This window comes from Watersipora subatra, chromosome 4 (assembly GCF_963576615.1).
Source record: "Watersipora subatra chromosome 4, tzWatSuba1.1, whole genome shotgun sequence".
Classification (NCBI taxonomy): Eukaryota; Metazoa; Bryozoa; class Gymnolaemata; order Cheilostomatida; family Watersiporidae; genus Watersipora; species Watersipora subatra.
In genome coordinates, this window is record NC_088711.1 from 12,740,417 (window position 1) to 12,764,006 (window position 23,590).

General features: G+C 37.1%; 1 protein-coding gene across 1 annotated transcript in view; it reads right to left on the reverse strand.

The window, feature by feature from the left end:
- LOC137395281 (supervillin-like) overlaps positions 1-23,590 on the reverse strand; it is a 78,612-nt gene that overhangs the window by 41,484 nt on the left and 13,538 nt on the right. The window contains exons 6-17 of the mRNA XM_068082155.1: positions 18,763-19,003; positions 13,681-13,899; positions 12,409-12,552; positions 9,292-9,630; positions 7,170-7,349; positions 5,845-5,906; positions 3,192-3,238; positions 2,297-2,323; positions 1,939-2,055; positions 1,491-1,637; positions 1,004-1,172; positions 832-861 (exon numbers count right to left, since the gene is read on the reverse strand). Of these exons, the coding sequence (XP_067938256.1) occupies positions 832-861; positions 1,004-1,172; positions 1,491-1,637; positions 1,939-2,055; positions 2,297-2,323; positions 3,192-3,238; positions 5,845-5,906; positions 7,170-7,349; positions 9,292-9,630; positions 12,409-12,552; positions 13,681-13,899; positions 18,763-19,003 (1,722 nt within the window). The remainder of the gene's footprint in view (positions 1-831; positions 862-1,003; positions 1,173-1,490; positions 1,638-1,938; positions 2,056-2,296; positions 2,324-3,191; positions 3,239-5,844; positions 5,907-7,169; positions 7,350-9,291; positions 9,631-12,408; positions 12,553-13,680; positions 13,900-18,762; positions 19,004-23,590) is intronic.

The following is a 23,590-nucleotide window of genomic DNA, read 5'->3' on the forward strand; positions in this document are numbered from 1 at the left end:
ACATGGAAAACTCGGCGCGGAGCACCAATTTGACACTGTCAGTGTTTCTTGTAACAACAGCTATTACAATAATTACAATTATTGCTGCAATTATCAGCTACCATCTATTACTGATAGGAATCCTTTTCGCCTTTAAGAGTATTTGAAGGCTTCTTTAATGTTCATCCCTCACATCGGTGAGTAAATGTGATTATGCCTGACAGATTACTAATCATGGATCATCTAATACACTTATGGATGCTTGTCAACATTTGTTGAGCTGCTAAAGAGAGAGAAAGCAAGTCCTATGATAATAATAATATTCAAACCAGCGACCTCTAAGCTCCCATGACCTCTCTGATGATTACATCATAGAAAGTGAGCGCTTCGTTAAAAGGCAAATTGTGAAAATTTGGAATTTTTAGGCAGATGGCTGATGCAGATCAATAATTCTGTTGCTGATGTAAAAATCAAGTGTAAGCCTCAACATGGTATTCGAATTCCCAAATCTGATTTTAGTATATGACTGTTAGGACCAAGGAAAGATGCATGACTTATTCATAATTCTCTTATATATTCCATATTCTATTTATAATAAAAAACGATGGCTTATATAGACCATGTGAACCTGTCGATACTCATTATGGGGCTGCAAAGCTGCACTCGTGAGATGCTGTATTAAAACTACAGTTGGGAGGGTAAACTGCCCCAGTCTAGCTAATTACACTAATGAAAGGAAAATATGTCAATAATAGACATCGATGTCAAAGAAATAAAAGAGCAATAGTGAAAAAGATGCAAAGCGAAGGGATTGGTGCAATGTGTGAGCCAAAGCTATTGTCTGTTAAATACCTTCCTGCTTGTTTTCTGTTGCTCTTTCCACTGGAACTTCAACGGATAATAGATACTTAAGAGAGAGAAATAAACACAACTGACAAACTAACACAACACGTTACCAATATTTACAGCTAGTTGTGAAGGTATGGTGAAAGCATTAATAAAAAGTTTTACAAGACTGAGTTACCTGGTGTTTCTCCAGCCTTTATTTTCCGGGCCTCCAACATGGCTGCCAGCTGCGGATCCAACAAAGGCTCTTCACTAGCTACACTTACTGGCCTTGAGTCCTTATTATGCAATGAATGTACTTTCCTTCTCTCCCCCACCTCTTCACCTTGGATTTCAGTCTTCGTAGCCTGCTTAAGGGACAGATTCCAATGCTAGTAATTAGTATAAGCTGCGTTTAGTAACATTCTGAAGCATCAGCTGTGACATAATGACGTAATGCTTGATAAAGGGCTGCTACTGCTGACGGCTACTGCTGACGGCTACTGCTGACGGCTACTGCTGCCGTACTATAAACATTCTACGAATTGGTAAATATGGTTACAGTTTTTTGTCATCTAATGCGGACTGTAGGAATGACAATATCCGAGTGGGCATCTATGCACAGAGTGAGCAGTCTGACATGGCTAGGATAGATATGACACGCTTCAGCAAGTGCTTTAACTCACCTTTATTCCCTCTTTATCCTCTGACTTATGTATGCTTGTGTTGCTGGGAGAGAAGCTATTGTGTAACCTCCTCACCTCGGATCTTTGCGCTGGCTGGGCGTTCACGTCATTTGTAGTACTCCGGGTGATAAACCTCGACGTGTCCAGCTAATGGCAAAGCAGGATTCGATGGCTATTACAGGTGTCATTATAAAGTCATTGAAATGAGATATGGCAGCAATAAACTAAGACTTCCCCAAAATAAATATTCATCCATAAATCACTAAACACGAGGCTTTAGATTTTTGATAGCGGATCATAAACTATGAATACATGTATATAATATACCCATAATCCAATACATGTAGGTATGAATGGAGGGGTTCGCCAACACTGCTGTATCAAAGATGATAGTCTTACTAAACCATTAGCCAATGAAAGGAAAAGACAGAATTAATGCTGACTCTACCTTGCCAGGTTTGGCTGGTGTCTTAGCTGATGAGATATCTGAAGTTGAAGAGGATTCAAACTTCTTCAACCTGTCACTGAGCCCTACCGAGCTCCTCCGTCCTACCGGTTCGTCCATCTAAATATATAATTACTACCAAGTCAGCATTGGTTTCACTAGCAACAGCACTGCAACACCCACCCTTACAGCAACTCATACACACGCCGATGTTAGTTACATCCACACGTTGTTAGGAGATAATCTACACAAACGAGTGAGAGGTGAAAGACGATAGGAGGGACTATTCAATCTCACTCAAAGAGAAAATGATATGCAGGGTACCAGAAGAGCGATTGCAACACTTCATTAATAACAATACCTTGAGAGAGGTGAAACTTCTCCTATGCTGTAAGATAACGCACAGACTATGATTACATGATCACACACCGCCCGACTGAACGTCACAGGTTGTGTCTGGTATCTAGTCAAATGAGTGATTTTAGAATTAGACTGTTTCTCCATAACTAGTCAATTTTGTCAGGAACAAAAGTCTATGAGTCAACAGTATTTGTTACTTTTATGACTAGCAAGTTGCGAAAGTAGAACTAGCTGAACTAGTAGAGTGCTGCTAGAACTTTGAGTTCAAGATGAACTTACACAAAACTTTAATATATTTTATCAAAAAGAATTGCTATTTTTCTATCATTTGCGATTGTTTATGTTTGGGGTGCTCTGACTGCCAATTTTGTTAATTTTCAAGATGAAAATTAACAAAACTTGATCGTGGTTAAAACGCTCAAATAAAGCGAAAGCATGATTACGAAGTCTACAGTTGCAGTTTGCCAAAGAGGCTGCCAGAATGGAGACGCGTAACACTGAAACTTGAATGCAATAAATGATAACAATAATTAAAGAGACAGGCAGCTTATGTCATTTCGGAGCGTATTTTTCTTTTAAACGGTTTAATCACGATCAAGTTTTGTGTCCATTTCACTCTTGAAACATCCTGGCAGTCAAATCATCTCAAACAACAAAAAAATCTCAAATAATAGAAAAATACGAATACTTTTTAATAAAATTTACTAAAATTTATTTGAGTTCACCTTTAAGAGACCATGTGAACATATGCTACATTATTAACAATTCTGGTAAGGTGTATATTTCTAACTCAGAAGAAAGGTGCAAGTCTTACATAGAGGCTAAAACTACTATTGATACAGCCAAATTCTCTTATCTCTGTAGTATGCAAGGAACGATGTTTAACTTCCACTCACCTCTGAGCCATCTGAGATAGCTGCTCGAGCCTTGGATACCTCGTCACCTAAATATAACAGTGAAACATTTGCAATACACTCTCCGAACGCTGTGAAAGGAAACCACTACACTTAGGTATGAGAGCGACCAACCTCTGCTGCTAGAACGCCACAAGAATACCAGATATCTAAAATGCTCTGAGCTGGATGGCATCGCTGAGATGCTGGTGACGAACAGCATACAACGAATGAACAAATTCTGTTCAACAGCAAACTCTGCCGACAGCTTGGCTTGATACAGCACCTCTTGCCAAATAACGTGACAAGCACAGTCTTAGGAAACATGCTAAGCTGGAGATTAGGCTGTTTTCTATGACTCTCATAGACCAATACATAGACTAATACAGACAAGAGATATAAAGGAAACCTAGCCAGTCTATTATGTTTATTCTAAGCGCATTCAGCTCCATGTATCAATACTAGCCTGTTTTGTCCCCGTAAGACCATATGTACTCTCTCTACAACCTTATCAGGCCCCAGACTCGAAGACAGCGCTACAGCGGGTACTCAAACAGTTTCTCTCTAACTAATGACAGAGAAACTGTGAGCAAACAGTTTGACATCAGCAAGTTTCGACTAAAAATCAAAAGGCTAATGTGTATTCTCAGCAGAAACAGCAGCAGATGTACCGGTTGAGCCACAAGTTTAAACACACATCGGACAGACATTACCATGTTGAACGCTGTTGATGACACAAATCTGATCAGCAGAAGGTTGGCACAGATCAGTAAAAGTATAGCCAATAGGCAGCTGGTGTGCCAGCAAAGACCAATAAGAATTGTGCAGATAAAATTTTAAAGATCAACCAAAGCTCATGGCAGAAACTCGATTCTGACATATCGATCCAAAATGGTGCCAAAACGTAGTATCGGTACAGAATAGTAATCATATTAACAATGTCACATAGTTGTATGAATGAGAGACATAAAAAAGTAGGTCTACAGGATCTGATGTAAAATAATGCTTTAGAATTCTATATTCCACGCTAAAGTTGTACCTGGCGTCCACTCAGGATTAATGATTTAGATCGACATAATAACTATATTATCTCAAGATTGCTGGAGCAATGACAATTATTTAATTATGTTTTTTCTGAATTTGTCAAGAAAACAAAAAGAACTATTGCAAACATCCCTAATATTCTTAAAAGTACCAGCTTGGTTAACAAATAATAAAATGGGATACAAGCAACTTACTTGAATGGCTTCATTAATTATTTATTATATAGATATAGTGATAGATATACACTACATAGATATAGTGATAGATACACACTACATAGATATAGAGATAGATATACACTATATAGATATAGAGATAGATATGCACTACATAGATACAGAGATAGATATGCACTACATAGATATAGAGATAGATACACACTACATAGATATAGAGATAGATATACACTACATAGATATAGAGATAGATATACACTACATAGATATAGAGATAGATATACACTACATAGATATAGAGATAGATATACACTACATAGATATAGAGATAGATATACACAACATAGATACAGAGATAGATATACACTACATAGATATAGAGATAGATATACACTACATAGATATAGAGATAGATATACACTACATAGATATAGAGATAGATATACACTACATAGATATAGAGATAGATATACACAACATAGATACAGAGATAGATATACACTACATAGATATGGAGATAGATATACACTACATAGATATAGAGATAGATATACACTACATAGATACAGAGATAGCTATACACTACATAGATATAGAGATAGATATACACTACATAGATACAGAGATAGATATGCACTACATAGATACAGACATAGATATGCACTACATAGATACAGACATAGATACACACTAGATAGATATAGAGATAGATATACACTACATAGATATAGAGATAGATATACACTACATAGATGTAGTGATAGATATACCCTACATAGATACAGACATAGATATGCACTACATAGATATGGAGATAGATATACACTCCATAGATATGGAGATAGATATACACTCATTAGATACAGTAGATGCTCCTACAAAGTAATTAATCCGTTCCAGGAATGTTTACATTATAGGGATTTTATTTTATAAGAACAGTGAAATACATGTAAATTGCTTAATTGGTTCCAAAATCTTTCCAACCTGACTCCTTTGGCCATACAAAAAAACTAGACTTAATTTTTTAATTTGTTGGCCGTGTCGTAACTGTAATATTATTAGTGTGCATCGACAACTTTTCTCCTTTTTCTGATCAATTTACCTGGTTTTATAGACTATGATGACAGTAATTTTACAGTAATGTACATTATCTATTTAAAATTATATATATATGTATATATGACATATCAGGCAGACGTGTCAACCAATCGTAACTGATATATTTCTAGCTCACTTTACAACAAATATTGGAGCAAGATGGAGAGAGAGAGAGAGAGCCGATGTAATTTGATCAGTATACCATAATTGGACAATATTGAACAAGCACAGTTGTATCTAAGCTACCAGTCCTAGTACAGCGTTTAGAAATTTTCAGTAGAAGATATGTTTGGTAGGGAAACCTTTCCTTGACCATTTTTGAATAAGGATGAGCTTACCCATCGTGGCTCGCCCATTTTCCTCCTTTGCAGAAGTCACGTTAGAAATGTTCATTTCAGATCTACAGAATAAATGAATAAAATTGAAACAGTTACACAGTACAATACATACCGCACCCCTTTCTTAAACTCCTAAAAAGGTTGGTTTGCTTCAATGCTCCATATCCTCAGAGAAACCACGAAACCGATAATGTATAAAATGTGTACAACATCTGAAATCTCCGGTACAAGAGGTACATACATGTATCTATTTGCTACAGGTTGCAGTAACTAAACACTAACCCTCCACCTTACATGCCGTGTAAACAATACTTATTGTAAAGAACGGTTGATTAAATACAATTCTTTTGTATTAGTTAAATACACCCAAGCTGCAATGTTGCCTACCTTGCCAATATAGTGCTCTAGTTTATAAAGGAAATACAGGTACTCGGAGTGGTAGCTGAGCAAGGAGCTACCCGCTCCCTGGTTCTCAAAGAGCTACCCAATCCCTGGTTCTCAAGGAGCTACCCAATCCCTGGTTCTCAAGGAGCTACCCGCTCCCTGGTTCTCAAGGAGCTACCCGCTCCCTGGTTCTCAAGGAGCTACCCAATCCCTGGTTCTCAAGGAGCTACCCAACCCCTGGTTCTCAAGGAGCTACCCAACCCCTGGTTTTCAAGGAGCTACCTAATCCCTGGTTCTCAAGGAGCTACCCAATACCTGGTTCTCAAGAAACTACCCAATCCCTGGTTTTCAAGGAGCTTCCCGCTCCCTTGTTCTCAAGGAGAGCCACTCTGTACCGCCGACAGACAGCCCTAGTACTCTTGACCTCTCTGTGCCTAACCCACCCTCTGAGTCATTAATCATAAAGTTATACCGTTTAAGAGATACCGGACTGGCTTATCAAAATGGAGGACACCATAAATGGCTTACCAACTGATAAACACGCAAGAGCTAACGTATAGCAAGAGCTAAAGTATCTGGAATGGAATGAAGTTAAAACGGTTGAGCTAGGAATGCAGAGAATATTATATGTGGGAGACATTGCACAACTGCTGCAAGAACTAAAGCTGCAACAAGAACTCTGTGGTAGGCCTACTCATAATTAATATTGATGGAATTGCTGTTACCCTCCCACAGCAGCCACAGCGTATGCGATAGCGACAGCCAGTAAACAGCATACCATAAGCAAGTGCTCGATATTGAAGCAAATAAAAGTTGTAATATTTGAAAATCAGTAGGCGATGAAGTGTTGTGCATGACGAGCGAGCGGGTTGTAATCCCCACAACTATGCTGCCAGAAAAGATACTAGCCAGCTATACAGGCGGCATCCAATGATACTGACCTTGACACAGAAATATTAGCCGATTTAACTTTAGCTACAGCTGAAGAACTATCTTTGTCTGTTGATTTCCTTCGTGCTGGTTTGTCCGTAGAATTCCTGGTGTTGTCAGCCGTTGTTCGGTTTGCCTTGGTGGCTAGCGCTGGCGAGTTTGTTGGAGTAATCTCATTGGTAGACTCTTTCCTAAAGATGAAGAAAAATCCCTCGTTTTAAGGATCTAGGAGTGAAGCGGCAGCGGGTCCATGGATGAAGACAGTCCGACAATGAGGAGTGGCTACGAACGGTGTCAAGTCAAATCTATTAGGCTTGCGTAAAGGAAGATGGGATAGAAAAGATAAGCGAGGTGATGCGGAGCGAGAGAGCACAGGCAACTACCTGTTTGGTGGGAGTGACCTAACTAGCCGAGTGAGTAAGATGAGGCTTTCAAGGATGACTGCGCAATGAAATATTACCTGTCACCACTTTTCCCAATAACAATATCATCTGTCTCGAGAAAAGGAGAAGGTTAGTCTGGGAAGGACTAGACCTTGCGTTATAATGCATCTTAAACAAACAAATATTGTTAATTGAACTTTCTATCAGCCGAGAGTAATCTGATAAGAATGCCGTACTGTAACAATCAAACGCTTTCAACAACGGTTGCGTGACGGCATTGAATGGTGAAGAGCTATGGGTGAAATGCGATGCAGACTATCGAAGGAGGCTCATTGAAATTGTTAACAATGCTCCCAAAATTAGTGCTGTTTAGATTCAATATTAGAATTAGATCCTATTTTAAAAATTACTGGTTTCTAAGTTCCTTGGAGCAATTATTAGTTTAAAATAACTAGCACATCTAAACAAACGCCAGGTTTAATATCATTTTAGTATTCAAAGAAACTATTATTGCTGATTGGTCTAATAAAGCTTAGAGTGTCACATTAAACTATGATCAAAATAATAAGTACTTGTAGGAGGGGCACGAAAAACCTAGAGCTAGTAATGTACATTATTTATAAGAGATATTCAAGGTACATGTATATAAGAAATAAAGTTTGCAAGAAATTCATCAGTAAACCAGACTTACTGTTAAATCTTTTCCAAACTGATTTTAAGCAATTAAAAAACTTACTGTGATTCTATAAACACAATATAGAAGCAGCACACAAATATATATATATATATATATATACACAAGTAGCAAGTAAATCCTTGCAAGTAACAAGCTCTTGTGTTGGCTAATCGGTGGTGTGGTTAGATGACTTCCTGAACAACCAAATAGTTTCAACAAATAAAAATTAATGCTAGAATTGATGCTATTACAGTCACGGGAGAAATCGAGAAGCTATATGAAAATTCGGAGTTGTCCACACGTTGGATGTTTGATTTTACCAGCATTCATGTAGTTCAAGTGTTATATTTTTACGGCTGAAGCAGAGGTTCAAGCAAACTTGAACCCATGTATATGCCATTTTTTTGCGAAACAAATGAAAAGAAGAGCTATTTTCTCAGACAGCTAGAGAATGAATTGGGGTTGCCATGCTCTAAATTTACTAAAATGCTTTTTTAATAGTTGAAAAGTTGATATTAGAAAGGCTCTGCTGCTGTAGTTTTAAGTATTTTCTATCAGTCTTTTACTCAAGATATTATTCAGAGAAGTTTATGCTATTACCATACAATTATTTTAATACTTGTACTGAAACTAAATGTTGACATTGCTGATGCATACTGTAGAACCTACAATCCATAAAACTTACAAAACTCTTATGCAATTTCAACTACGTACAAGTATGCACACTTGGCGCAACCAGTAAAGGGCAGCATCGCTATGAGGTCAGTGTCAGCTCTGAGGTGAGCTGCAATAAGGATGAAACTATGTGAGCCAAGCTGGTTATTGGACTCAAAACAGTGATTAGCAGTTTTTATTTTTTACCGACTATTCACTTGCTGCTACCTGTCACAAGGCTACCTGTTACCGACTATTCACTTGCTGCTACGACTATTCACTTGCTGCTACGACTATTCACTTGCTGCTACCTGTCACAAGGCTAATCATAGAGCATTGATTCAGATTAGTTACATCTTTGCCAGCCGTTTCAGAGAGATCTTTGGAAAAACAAGCTAAAAAAGGAAATTGTGAACTAACCTCCGTGAGTATTGATGATGATCAGGGTTGTTGGCTTGAGAACTGCCACAAGTGTCACCGGTTATCGGGGCTATCTGTGCACCCTCCTCTAGTCGGCTTAAACTTGAATATGGCGGAGAGGCGCTGCTGAGTTTATCATGTAGTTTGAGATTTTCGTAAGTAAGTTTACAGTGTCCATTCTCCCCGCTGTTCTCGCTGCTCGCTGACGAGTCTTTCCTTGTCACGTGCAGGTCTGTCATACTAGACGCATTCGAACTACTTGCCATGTCATTGTCTTCATTATTGTTTCTCCTTCTCCACCGAGGAATGTAACCGCTGCCGGCATCATCGTCTCGATTTCTGCAAGCAATGATACGTGTAAACCTTATGGTACTCGTGCAGTTATCATATCACTCACTATATACAGGCAAACTCGAATAACTCAAACTTCACGGGACCGAGCGAAAGTGTTCGAGTTATCAGAGTGTTCAAGTTATCAGAGCACTGTCACAAGTCCATGTATTTATTAGTAGATACATGTACATATACAAACTATATATAAATCAAAAGCATAGATGGCTTGTTGCAAATTAAAAGGCTTCTAATGTGAAGTTTAAAAATTTTTTATCAGAAAGTATAGAGATTTATCTATCACTTGAGATTTGTTTGTTGTTTTAGGTGATATGATTGCCAGGACGTTTTCAGATTAGATTTGGCAAAACTTGATCGCTGTTGAAAGGCTCAGAAGAAAAGACATCTTTTTCTTTTGAGCATTTTAACCAAGATTAATTTTGCCGATTTTTCTTGAAGTTTATCCGAAGGTTACCTCGCTTTTCCTTGCTTTCGAAAGGCTAAGCGGATGTTTGGTAAAATTTGAATTTTTGCAAACTTTTAGAAAAGTCGTTAACGAAAATATTTAGCCGATGATAGTAATAACGTCGCCTAAGAACTACTAAAAGTTGAGGTTTATCTTTATGGCTTGGAATAAAGTGATATTCCAAAGCGATAAAAACCGTCTCGGTAGCCGTTGGGCAAAAAACTGTTCGAGTTAACGAAGTTGAGGTCGACTTATCTAAAGCAATTTATCATTGCCTGGGAATGGACCAAACAAATCCGTTCGAGTTAACCATGTGTTCGAGCTATCCGAGGGCGAGTTATCCGAGTTTGACTGTATATGCACTCATATCAATGCATATACACTCATATCTATGAGTATGCATTAGGTTCCATGCACACATGCGTTTTATGTTTGTGTGCATGTATGCACATGTATGCTTGTACCTAGTATGTACATGCATGCCTGTACCTACATGTGTGCATGTGTATGAATGTGTGTATACACACGTGCATGAGTGTACAAGCATGTATATTTGTATGACTACATATGCATGTGTGTATGCACATACATGCATGTATGCATTTATAAATTTGTTTGCCTCTATGTATGCATGTAGATTCCTGTATATATAGGAACTCGTATGCACATGTGTATGCGTATACACTCATGTGTATATAAAATTTAAACTAATGATTCGCTAAACCATTAATGACTGAGTTAAATTTGGTTTCAAGAAATGTATACTTTTTATTATAATTATTTTAAAACAATAAAACTATATTTGTATGAGAATTACTTTATAACATAATAAATTTGTCTTTTTATCATAATTATTTTATAAAATAGCAAATTTGTTTTCTCTTTCTAAACAACAAAGAGTTCATTATGACATGTAAACCATTTTAATACAGCTTCTTGATAAAAAAAACTTACTTTATTAAATAAACTGTTAATAAAATAAAAACTTGAAAATGCTGATAATATTACCGTTTGTTATAACAGCTCAAAGAGGAGTAGCAGCTCATACTAGGAGTAGAGCAATAAACCAAATCCTTGTTCTGGCTAACTAGCTTCCATAGAGGCAACACTTTCTATGTGGCCCTGGTATTTGGTCCAAAGACCTGGACTGGCTGCAATCTATACTAGAATTAGGTTTGTTGGGTGACTACCAGTAAAACACTCATCTTGTTGCGGAGTTATAATGGACCTTTAGCATAATAGATAATAATTCCAGGCATATATCTCACATTGCCTACCCTTATGATATGAGTAACGCTATGTCACTCACAAGTATTGTTTAAAGTTTATTAGAGGTTTAGTCCATATGAGATGTGTCCAAGTAGGAGATCAGCCAGAGATGCGCTAATCAGTGTGCCATTATAACAACGCCATTTGATAACAAACTGAAGAACGTATTATTATGGTGTACATGCATTAGTGAAAGATGATGGGTAGATTTAAATTTAGGAAAATAGAGAATGTAATAATTTCAAGTATAACATTCTTACACAGGCTTATAATAAGCTTATATGGTTTGACATCAATTCCATTGCATCCCCGTATCCGACGCAAACTGCCTTCCACACACACCCATTTATGTGAGTTGTAAAACACCCACAGGCCAACAACTTATGTTAATGAAAAGGAATTACTTTATATATTATTATAACTACTTATATTCTTTGGCTTAACTATATAAGGCATATAGTCTGAGATAAACTTACTTAACTTGTATATGTTATCAGTGCTATTTGTAAGGAAAGCTAATCGGTAGGCAGCTTGCTTGTAATTTTTACCAAGACCCTTATCAGTTATGTCAATCTACAGATGAGTGCATGTGAACATCAAGCTGCACACCACAATTGCCACTGTGACTCTCTTTCCCAGACATGTGTGGTTGGTATTACTAAAGGTGAATATTTGAGAGCTACACATAATCAACTGGAACAAGTTAGAAACAGTGAAGGAGATGAATAATGTAGATGAATGCAAATGAAGAGAGAAAAGACCGTAAATAAAGCAAATGGCTTAGAAGTCACCTTACCTAGAAGTCACCTTACCTAGAAGTCACCTTACCTAGAAGTCACCTTACCCAGAAATTACCTTACATAGAAGTTACCTTACCTAGAAGTTACCTTACCTAGAAGTTACCTTACCTAGAAGTTACCTTACCTAGAGGTCACCTTACCTACAAGTCACCTTACATAGAAGTCACCTTACCTACAGGTCACCTTACCTAGAAGTTACCTTACCTAGAAGTCACCTTACATAGAAGTCACCTTACCTAGAAGTTCTCTTACCTGTCAACGCTGGAACCACCTCCATCCCTGTTGCGGAGATACCTTGGCACATAACCTGATACTGGGCTGGCATTATCTTCTGCCCCGCTATCTAAATATTGTGAAGTTCTGGCAGCCAAGGCAGCTTTTCGCATCTCTTTGTAGCTGTGTGTGCAAATACATATAAATACATAAATATAGATATATATTTATGTTCAGGTAGCAGAAGGTAATAACTCCAATAATGAAGAAAATAGAATTTGTGTCAAGATTCAAAGCTAACCAAAATCCGTTATACGGAACATTTGTGGACAATGTGTGTAGTATTACAACATCAAATACTTAATCTGACCAGCTAAACAATCGTTTGCTAAAACCTTTTTTATTGTTTGGCATATCTTCTAACAGAGAAATCTCCAAGCCAAATGCAGCCTTGGGATAACGGAGTTATTACACTTAGATATGGAGGATAGAAATTTGAACCAGAGGCAAAAGTTCAAAATAATGTTTTTATAAACATATTGTCCTATCACAAATGATAAGGTACGATTCTATCACATATGACAAAGTCACAATGATGCTGCACTGAGAAAAGGACAGACAATTCCAACAATAAAAATAGTATGTACTGTCTACAGGCCCAAGCAAGTGTCATTGCATTTTAAATGAAGCAAATACCAGAATGGGTGACATGCCACCTCTAAGAACATTACGAGCAAAGAAGCCTTTACTACATACGCTTTCTGGTGAACTTAAAACATAGCCCTGAGACGAGAGGAGGATTTAGAAGGACGAGAATGGATAAACATCTCTAAGGTTTTTATTCTAGCCAGTAATTTGCATACCCATGTGTACTGCCTTTAAGATACATGCGCTAGCGTATAGATTGAAGTTGTTCTCTCTTTAAGTAATGCCACAAGTTTTGTGAATGTTTTATCAGCTATGTATCCAATATTACTTGACAAATACTATTACATTACTAAAATACTAGTGACAACTCACTTAATAATTTCTGATTTCTGTCTTTTCATTTTTTTCCTTTTAGCTCAAAATGAAAAATATCATTTAGCTGATGATTACCAATTCCAATAGAAGTTACACATACATAAAGATAGAGCTATCCAATCTTGTAGTAGTTTTTTATGCAGCGAATACTTGAAGGTAACAGTATGACAACACAACAGAAGCCTATGGCAATGAAGATGTTAGGCATTTTAATAGAGACTTAATCGTGATTCGTCTTCTACCTGAATAGCAAGTTTGTTGTATAACCAAACCATGACATAGGCCTACCGTGCTATTCTCTCCTCCCTCGTTTCACCAGGAATTGCACCGCTCCCCGAAACTATCGTTGAGCCTGAAGTGGTTCGCTCAACCACAGGCTTGTCCATCTCGTCTGCAGCTGCTCTAGTCGACGTGAAGTCAGAATTGCTGCGTGATCTATTGTAGCTGCGAACTGCACGAGGTGTAGTTTCATCCAATAGGCTGCGGCTCCCTTCGACGGCTGCCTCACTACATTACCAACATAGACTACTGTCACAAATAGCCAACAGGTTCAACAAGAAATAGTGCAAGTGCGCATTTATGGTTGGTAGGCAGGCTACATTATTTATGATTATGGCATTTTCTGTAGCAAAAGAATGATAAAAGCAACCGATGCGTATTGAGCGAGATGTCCTGCCACAGAAGTTCATTGCATAACAAAGAGCAGAGGTAGAGGGTCAAGGATAATCTTATAGAAAAGAATCGGATGTACCCATTATTAACCAGCGTAGTATATAATCAACATTAGTAAACTAACAACTATACAAACCATATTTACATACAATGCACTATCATTATTCATAAAAAGACACTTTCTACCACAAGGCACCCAACTATAAAGAAAAGAAACGACAACAAACAGAAAAACCTACCACATGCGAACGAAACTGACAGCAAAAACACACAGATCCGACTAGCGACAAGCAAGACCCAACGACTCGTTGATAAGATTTTCACTCAGTGATGGTAACTCATTACTCGCTGCATAATCTCATCAATGTGGCAACACATCCGTATTATGCAAATGAACCTTGAGTGAAGCTGATTGGTAAGACGCGGTGCAAGAAGAGTTATTTAAGTTTAGAAAACCCTAATCACCCCAGTTAAACCATAAAAATTTATCATCGGCATTTCTCGGTAAAGCAATGAGGATATGCTGCAGCAAAGGCGATGTCGAGCCATGCAAAACACCAACCAATGCTGTCTCCAACTGATAAACAATTCAACAAGTTTACAACGAGTTACAAGGACTCAACTCGGGCACAAGCCAAAACGTAAGCGAGTAACGATTAACAGTGTACACACTTACCTTGTGTTGCGCAAAGAGAATACTTACGTCAAATAACAGGGTAGCTTAAATGACCAGCAAACTCTCAATGACCATGCTTGACTTTGCACAAAAGTATCAAAACTATTAAATCGATTCTATTAGCAGACGAGACAAAAAGCATTGCGAGGTCTTGTTGTTAGCATCTTGAATAGAAATAATGATGGCTTGGAGTCTATGAGAAAGTAGCAAGTTGCTCTACAATGGACTGGATTTGAGGACGGCGAGGCAACGGGTGCACTAGAAGGCGCGGTCGTCGGTTAGAGGAAACAGGAGAGAAGATAATGAACGGGTTAATTGTACTTCTATCAAAAAGGAGTGACAGCTCCAATGGCCCCATGAGTTGCATCACTCATATGTATATTGATCTGATAACTGGTTGGGGTCCAACAGATCAGAATATAAAGTTTCTGTGGGCCACTAAGTTTGGGTAACATCAGTATATATAAAGAATTAAATGTAAAATAACACGAAATCTGTTCTAATTTAACTATAATTGGTCAAGGTTGTTTTTAAATGAACATATGGCCAAAATGTTGCACCCTGTAACACGAATAATGTAATGCTAATGCATTGTTGAATCTATTTGGGTATGCTAAAACATAACTGCCATAAAATGCTTCGTGTTCGTCTCATATTTAAGCATGAAGAAGCTTTGAGAAAAACTTGTACATGAAAAAATCCTTTGAATATTCTTAAAACTAGCAATTTATTATTGTAACTGTATCAGCTCTGACTGCACCAATGATAAACGTACTAGACACAATTTATTCTTATTGTAAACTTTGAAATATAGACATACTGTCAAACCTCTACTCATGTTCACCTCAACATACAGACTTTCCTAAGTACAATGGTACAACTTGAGCGAACACTTGGCTCTAGCTCAAGTAGTTACTTACACATGACATTCCAAGTTTCACACAATGACCATTTTGTAAGTGAAAGTAAACCAACTGGTGAAAAATAGATATAAAATGTGAATAAAATATAAAGCCAATAAACTAAAAATAAATTACATTAGTTTAAACTTGATCCATTATTAGTTAGAGTTATTAGCTGTTACATCTCTCTATTACTAAATCTCTCTATTACTACATCTCTCTATCACTATATCTCTCTATTACTATATCTCTCTATTACTACATCTCTCTATCACTATATCTCTCTATTACTATATCTTTCTATCACTATATATCTCTATTACTACATCTCTCTATCACTATATATCTCTATTACTACATCTCTCTATCACTATATCTCTCTATCACTATATCTCTCTATTACTACATCTCTCTATTACTATATCTCTCTATCACTATATCTCTCTATTACTATATCTCTCTATTACTACATCTCTCTATTACTATATCTCTCTATCACTATATCTCTCTATCACTATATCTCTCTATTACTACATCTCTCTATTACTACATCTCTCTATTACTACATCTCTCTATCACTATATCTCTCTATTACTACATCTCTCTATCACTATATCTCTCTATTACTACATCTCTCTATCACTATATCTCTCTATCACTATATTTCTCTATTACTACATCTCTCTATTACTACATCTCTCTATTACTATATCTCTCTATCACTATATCTCTCTATCACTATATCTCTCTATTACTACATCTCTCTATTACTATATCTCTCTATTACTATATCTCTCTATCACTATATCTCTCTATTACTACATCTCTCTATTACTATATCTCTCTATTACTATATCTCTCTATTGCTATATATTTTAATTTCAGCTTTTGTATATAAAATAAAAGCTATTTTTTAACATTTATTCTTTTAAATAGTTTTATATAATGATTTGTATTAACGGTAAGCATAATCATTTGTATTATTTAATAAAGGTCATTTTAGGTCATGCTCAGGTGATACAACCTGTTAATATTATGTTGTTAAACAGAGCCTTTTATGTAGAATTACAAAATTTTAGGTCATTTGTAGCACAAGTTTGCTTGAAACTGGCTAAAATGTAGATGCATATTTGGCTATGGCTTGAAAAACAACAATGACCTCGGTCAGTCATTTTATGACATAAACAATTAAAAGTTGTAGTTTATGAAATGGTAGTCTGAAATCCCAAATGTTTCAACTAATTATGCTATATATCTGGAATAAAAATCTTCTGCTAGCATATAAGTAAAACATTTCAACGGTACATTTACGCTAGCACTGATAACGGTTAGTGAAACTAGTGCAATATTTACCCTTGAATGACAAACTCTGCCCACACATTGCTAGAATATTTTACTATTTGAAAGTCTACAAACTTTTTGAAATAGAGATATTAATAGAAGTTATAAAAATAGATGCATGTGATGGTAGCCCTTCATCTTGCTCGACAACAATTGAGCAATTCAGCTATTAGCTTTCGTACGATCTTCGACATGTGAGATTCGAACGTCGTTATTTCATTGGTCAGCTACTCTGAACAATAACATGCAATTCTTTTTACATGTCATCATTTGCTGATAGAAACTGTAGTTGATTTTTCAAGCCGTGGACAAATATACATGTACATTTCGGTAGTTACAAGAAAACTTATGCTACAAATGTCTTGAAATTTGATGATTCTACATAAAAAAACAGTGTGCAACAACATGGTATTAGCAGATTGTTTCGTTGGAAGATAGTCCTTCTGGACCTTCAAAAAAAGTATCGTTGGCTTGTTGGACTGCGAAACAAATTAAGCTAATTACATTGTATTATTACAAAAATATTCCCTCTTCAGTTTCCAAATCAAAAGCACACCACAAAAAGATTCAACTTCAAATATAAAAATTTGACTGTCGTTTGATCTGACATCTGTGTTGATGCAAATGTTATTATATCAACACTTATACAGCCAAACACATTTATTTATGTAACAACAGCATCGGTGACATTTTGTTATCAAAGTGGTATGACACATTTCAAAGGTATCAACTACAAATAAATTAGTAAGTCATTTAATTTATGGCGGTGACCATTTCAATATGGTGATGACCGATGTGTCCTGCAGTTCACATTGCCCTACTACAGACATGCGAGTCCAATGTTATTATACTGTGAACATGTAAGTCAACGTTACTGTGTAAATAGACAAACCACTTTATGCAGGCAAACTAAAAATTTGAGTTTAAAATTTTAAAAGTTGAATTTAAAATTTATAAAAATAGAGGTACAAAAGTAATACTAAAGAAACTCAGTAAGGTTAAGGCCCATATCTACATTCACAATTAGCATGTATCTGACGATATGTAACTACCGGAATTACAGAAGAAGCCTCTGCGAGCTACATGTATATGAGATGAGATGAGCTACATGTATATACTAATGTTTTGTTATATATGTTTTCAGCTGTCATGAATTGGAAAAGTATTATTTTAATACATTTATCCTATCTAGCGCACAAATACACATACCTACTGCAAGCACTTACCTGCAATGCATACATACTGCATGGATGATTTTGCTAGTATACCATAATGCTCATACCTGCAGTTTTATTGTATACTACAGTATTACACATATACGTATAACTCACCTATACAATGATTCAATCAGTTAAACTAATTAATGCTTTCAGAGAGTGACAGGCTCTGATTATGTTAATGCTAGAGAGGAATTTATCTATGATCAACAAAACGCTAAAATCAATGACACCGCAAGTATAATAATTAGCGCCTCTAACCTGACGATTAACCAGCAATAACACCAATATGAGTGATTATCATCTCTACTGTCGGTATGAGAGAAAGAATGGAGAGAAAACAACCTATAAATGCAGATGTTACAGCGATAGTATCTGCACTGTATAAAGGCAACAATGTGTGGAAAGATAACTCCTAATGTAGAACTTAGAAGTTTAGAGCTGTGTGCAAGAGCCAAGAGGTATCGAAAATCAAAATGCTGCAGTCAGCAATTGGGCTTCCAAAAAAAACCTAAGAATGCAGAAGGATATAAAGTGAGGAGTCCAGTTCATCCTAGATTACCTGTCGTGGCCATTGCTGACACGGGAATCAGTTACATCAGTTTGAGAGCTAGAGCCATTGACTAAGGGTTTGCTCTGACTGGCAGCGGTTGTGTCAAGCAGCCCATTGATATCCCTGTGTATAATCTCTCGGCTCAGTTTTCTATTCCTTGTGTCTTCCATGCTCAAGTCCTTACGAGCCCTCCGAGTCCTTGTACTCGATGGAAGTGACTTGCGGAGACCATGCATGGTGCTGCCTTCTCCTAAAATGTACAAGTAAAGTGTAACCCAAGTATCTCTTTAGGCAATATCATCACCACACTATCTATCACTCAAGTCAAGTGTTGTTACACATCAATGCTGTCACTGCCAATATATCTGCATCCTACTGCTAGCTATTGTAAAAGCAGCATATCATTAGCTCATTAGAATATAACACACCGTGCCCAGCGGGCACCGCTGTTTGCCCGATTCTCAAAGCTGCCATTTCATTCACCTGCAGGCTGCAATATTGCAAATGTAACTAGTAAAACACTATAGTAGCGTGAAATACCACATCGGCAGCATGAGGTACGACAACAGCAGCATGAGGTACCACATCAGCAACATGAGGTACGACATCAGCAGCACGAGGTGCAACATCAGTACCATATCAGCAGCATGCTAAAGATGCACCTGGGCAATTTAAAAACTAGTGAATGTGCTGAGCTAACTAAGAGTGACTAGCAGCGCTATGGTAATGCTGATGAAGATGCTAAGTTGAACATTTTCCAACTTCACTGACAAGTGAGATAGGCTATCATTAACCCCACACGGTATTCTTCAGAGCATGGGTACTGATCAATAAAATCATCACTGATGACAGCTGCCAAAAACACTGATGTCCATACACAGGGACTATGCTATGCATGCATTAGTGGATATTACTTCGTTTCCAATTTATCAGCAAGATGTAAACATCAAAGATCTGCAAGTCCAGTGAATTTTGGTACTCACAAATTGTTACTGAATGTTTCACGCTTGCGAATGATGGAAACGGTACACACAAAATTAATAATGCGCAAAATGCGGAGCAAGCTGAGTCATTTTGAACATTTTAGTCGTTCTTATTTCGATTTGAGCTGCTCTAGATGCGCTGCGATTAGCTCTGGCGTAGAGATCCTTTACCTTTTTTAACAAAGCACTCTCGTTAATCCGCAACACACGCATGTCCATTGAAACATTTATCGCGAGGTACCTCAACGTGGGCACAACTCCAAATCTACATCATCCGTGTCGTAGAAGCATAGTGTATGCCTATGGTGTTGATCAACGCATATCCCGCAGCTGGGTACCATGAATGCAGAATTGTAAAGCAATACATTTTTCACACCCATGATGAAATGGGAAACCTATTCAACGCAAGCTCAAAGTTACGGAGATTAAAATTCTATGATGACAGTCCATGTTAATAGATTATTAAGGTTATAGTGTACTCATCACCCGAAAGTCTCATGACAGGTATATTCGTGCAACACTGTCTAGAAGAGACTGTTAGTGATAGGATGTGTTAGGTGCATTTCTTTTGGAGTACATTATCCATCGATTAACGGGTGTTGAAATCTGCTAGTCACAGCATGACAGGAAAACTAAAGTTTGAGACATTCTTTTAGTAGATTAAATGCACCAGAGATATGACCATAAAAATAAGCATTGTGGGCATATTTTTCAAAAACACTCATTCTGAAATAACAAAACTATTTCTTTAACTGTGGACCATAGACCTATTAACTATACTTATAGTTAATAGGTATAATAATAACGTATAGTTAATAATATAATAACGTATAGTTATTATAATACTATAATAATTATAGTACTATACGTTACTATAATAATGTATAGTTAATAGGTCTATGCTGTGGCCAGTCAAGTTGATTGTGATGCCTTCAGACTATTTGTAAAATGGTGAGTTTAAGGCAGTTCTGTGACAATCTAACGATTATCTGTACTTTGAGAAGTCGACGTAAAATAAACAAACTGGCAAAAGAATCAGGAGAAGGTTGTGACAAAATGTGGATTTTGGATTCAGTTAGTTACAAGGTATATGAATAGTTTGACAATATTATAAGGATGGAGAAACAATACGTTAAATGTGACTTTGATCTTGTTAGAACGGTATCCTTCTGCAACTTTGTGTAACTACCCTGTGAGTTCATAAAAAAGGCAAATGGCTGTCAGTGCTGGAAACATGACAAGAAGACGAGGTGCATCAATCACTATAGCCACACAAAACAATCACAGGTTTATGTAAATAAAAGTTAATGATACCACACGAAACTGGTTACTTTTATATACTGTTGTATTAATCTGTATTCTGGCACATAAATAATTAAAATCACTGCACTTTGTAAGCTAAACTGCTACGGTTCAAGGATTAAAAATGGCCAATTAATAAGCATTATGGGAACTCATTTATGCCTTTCAAATTTGAAGTTAATTCATAGCCTATTGTTCTAAATATTAGTAAAGATAACCTGAAATAATCTAATTATAAATTGGCTAAAAAAGAAAGTTATTTGAGTGATTATCAGAGAATGATTTTGTTCCAAAAGATGTGCCTCATTAAAAGGAACTTGCACAACTTATTTGTGTGATTGACTAGAACAAAGGATGCTACATTCCCATTGGTTAGTTGATTTAGTTTATATCCCATTCTTTGTACCTTCCTACTAATGCCTGCTACATTAATGACATGACATCTCAAACAAAACTAGACCGATACTGCTGGTACAACGGTTAGTCACCACAACACCTGCACCTAAAAATGGGAAGGCGCATTCATTTTCAGGTACATACACCATTGACCATGCTTCTTACCATTCCATTCGTGGGTTATTGTGGTAGTCAAAAATTGGCAAAAGAGATTTTACTAGCCTAATAAATAAAATAATTTTGTGGCCATGCTGCAACTATACACATGAGCAAGCCAAATAGGATGAACAAGCGGTCTCTAATTATTTTTTCATTAGAGATTCTGCTGCAGAACTGAACTCACTAGAACAATCTAACCTGGTTGAGATGTCAATAAATGTTTTCCGCTGCTCCTTTCGTGGCAGATAACAGAACACACCACTCACAGTATGTGAAGGCTGATTGATTGGTGTAACTATGTCACCTAGTCCACTCCCCAGAAGAGCTCGATGAACAAAGATCAGACTAAACAGGACTGCACGAGCTAGTCGTGACAATTAAGCTTTACAGAATTGCTGCCAGCCGCTGACAGTCTAAAAGTATTTGCTTCACTAACACAAAGGTCAATCGGTTAAAGAATAAAAAAGGTAAAGAATTTCGCAACGCTGATCAGGCAATGAGATTAAGAGAAGGCATGCGGGACTGTCTCAGCCATAGGACAAAATGAGGCTACAGGGGATCAGTCGATGGACAGGGAATGTGGCGACTCGATTTACGCGTTTCACTTACAAAGACAGTCGACTACTTATAGACTAATATAATCGAAGAGCTGGCAATTATGTAGGATATCATATGACTGGTTGTGACAAAATTGAGGCTATAAATGCAGAGATACAATGCAATCAATGAACCCAGTAAAATCGAATATCATGTTGCCTTGGTAACGGAACCATGCATCCAACATTTAAGATGCAGATTGGTAAGAGAATTAGTTTACATGCAAAAATACGAATGAAAGGAGATATGGAGGAGGGGATGAATCAAGCATGGTGTCTGAGGATGACCTAATGGCTCTTACAGTATCATATTGACAATGCACTTACCCTTACACATGGGTATTTGAATCCTGATACATTGTTCCTGGTTCCTTAAATGTACTCTTTCTGCTTTATTTTACGAAAATGGCGAATATTTTGGACAATTTAACAGCTCATTTGATGCGGAGAAGTTAAAGACATTCTAACGACTGGCCATCAACAAACTAGAGATGAGTAATCTGAGGGTCGATTCAGTGCTCCAACGGATGTAACAAACATCGCCATGCCAGCAATTCTCCCCATTTACCTTTCTTATAAACTGACTGGAGAGCACAGAGTGTGTCAGGCATACATAGCTGGTTGACTAGCTATGTGGGACCACATTGTAATGAATATATGCTGTATTAGTAGTTAGATTTAAAAGTAGTGCTTTGAGTGGCAACTTATAGCAGTGCTAGCAGGTGCGCTGTATTAGAATGAACAAGCTCTGCACAAACTATTATTACTCTGTCATAGTTTTACTACCTGAAGTTGTGAGACTTGAATCGGTTGGAGTATCTGACCCCAACCTGTCCTTGATTGTTTCTCCGGACTGGCCTACAGCTGTAAGAAACTACCCTGTTATCCTATAGGTAATTACCAGTTTTACAGCTGTCAATTATGAGGAGACCGTTTTTAATGGCAGCGCTGATTGCCAAAGTAACAGCAAAAATAATAAACTAGAAGAGACTGCCGCTGTTTTATGTCTCCATTACAGCAAGCAGCTGCCCCAACCTTCAACTACTAGAATCCTATATCGGTCAAGAAAAAAATCTGATTGGCTCGACGAAATAATAGATTTTCAAGGCTATTTCAACTTTTCAGAAATGCTTTTAGATGCCTTGTGCGCTATGGAGTGTGCTAAGGGGTAAATGCACAAAAGGTACAAATTCCAGGAAACACCTAACCAATTGTGCATAAATACAGCAGTGATATTTGCTGTACAGGATGAAGCAGGAACATCAGACCATGTAGGCCATGTTGACGGTAGAAATATGTCTACTTCTACAATCTATCATTGGAACAATGTGGCTAGAAAACCTCATCGATGTTTGCAGACCATGCTAAGCAACTGCTTGCAGTATAACATGTTTGACAATC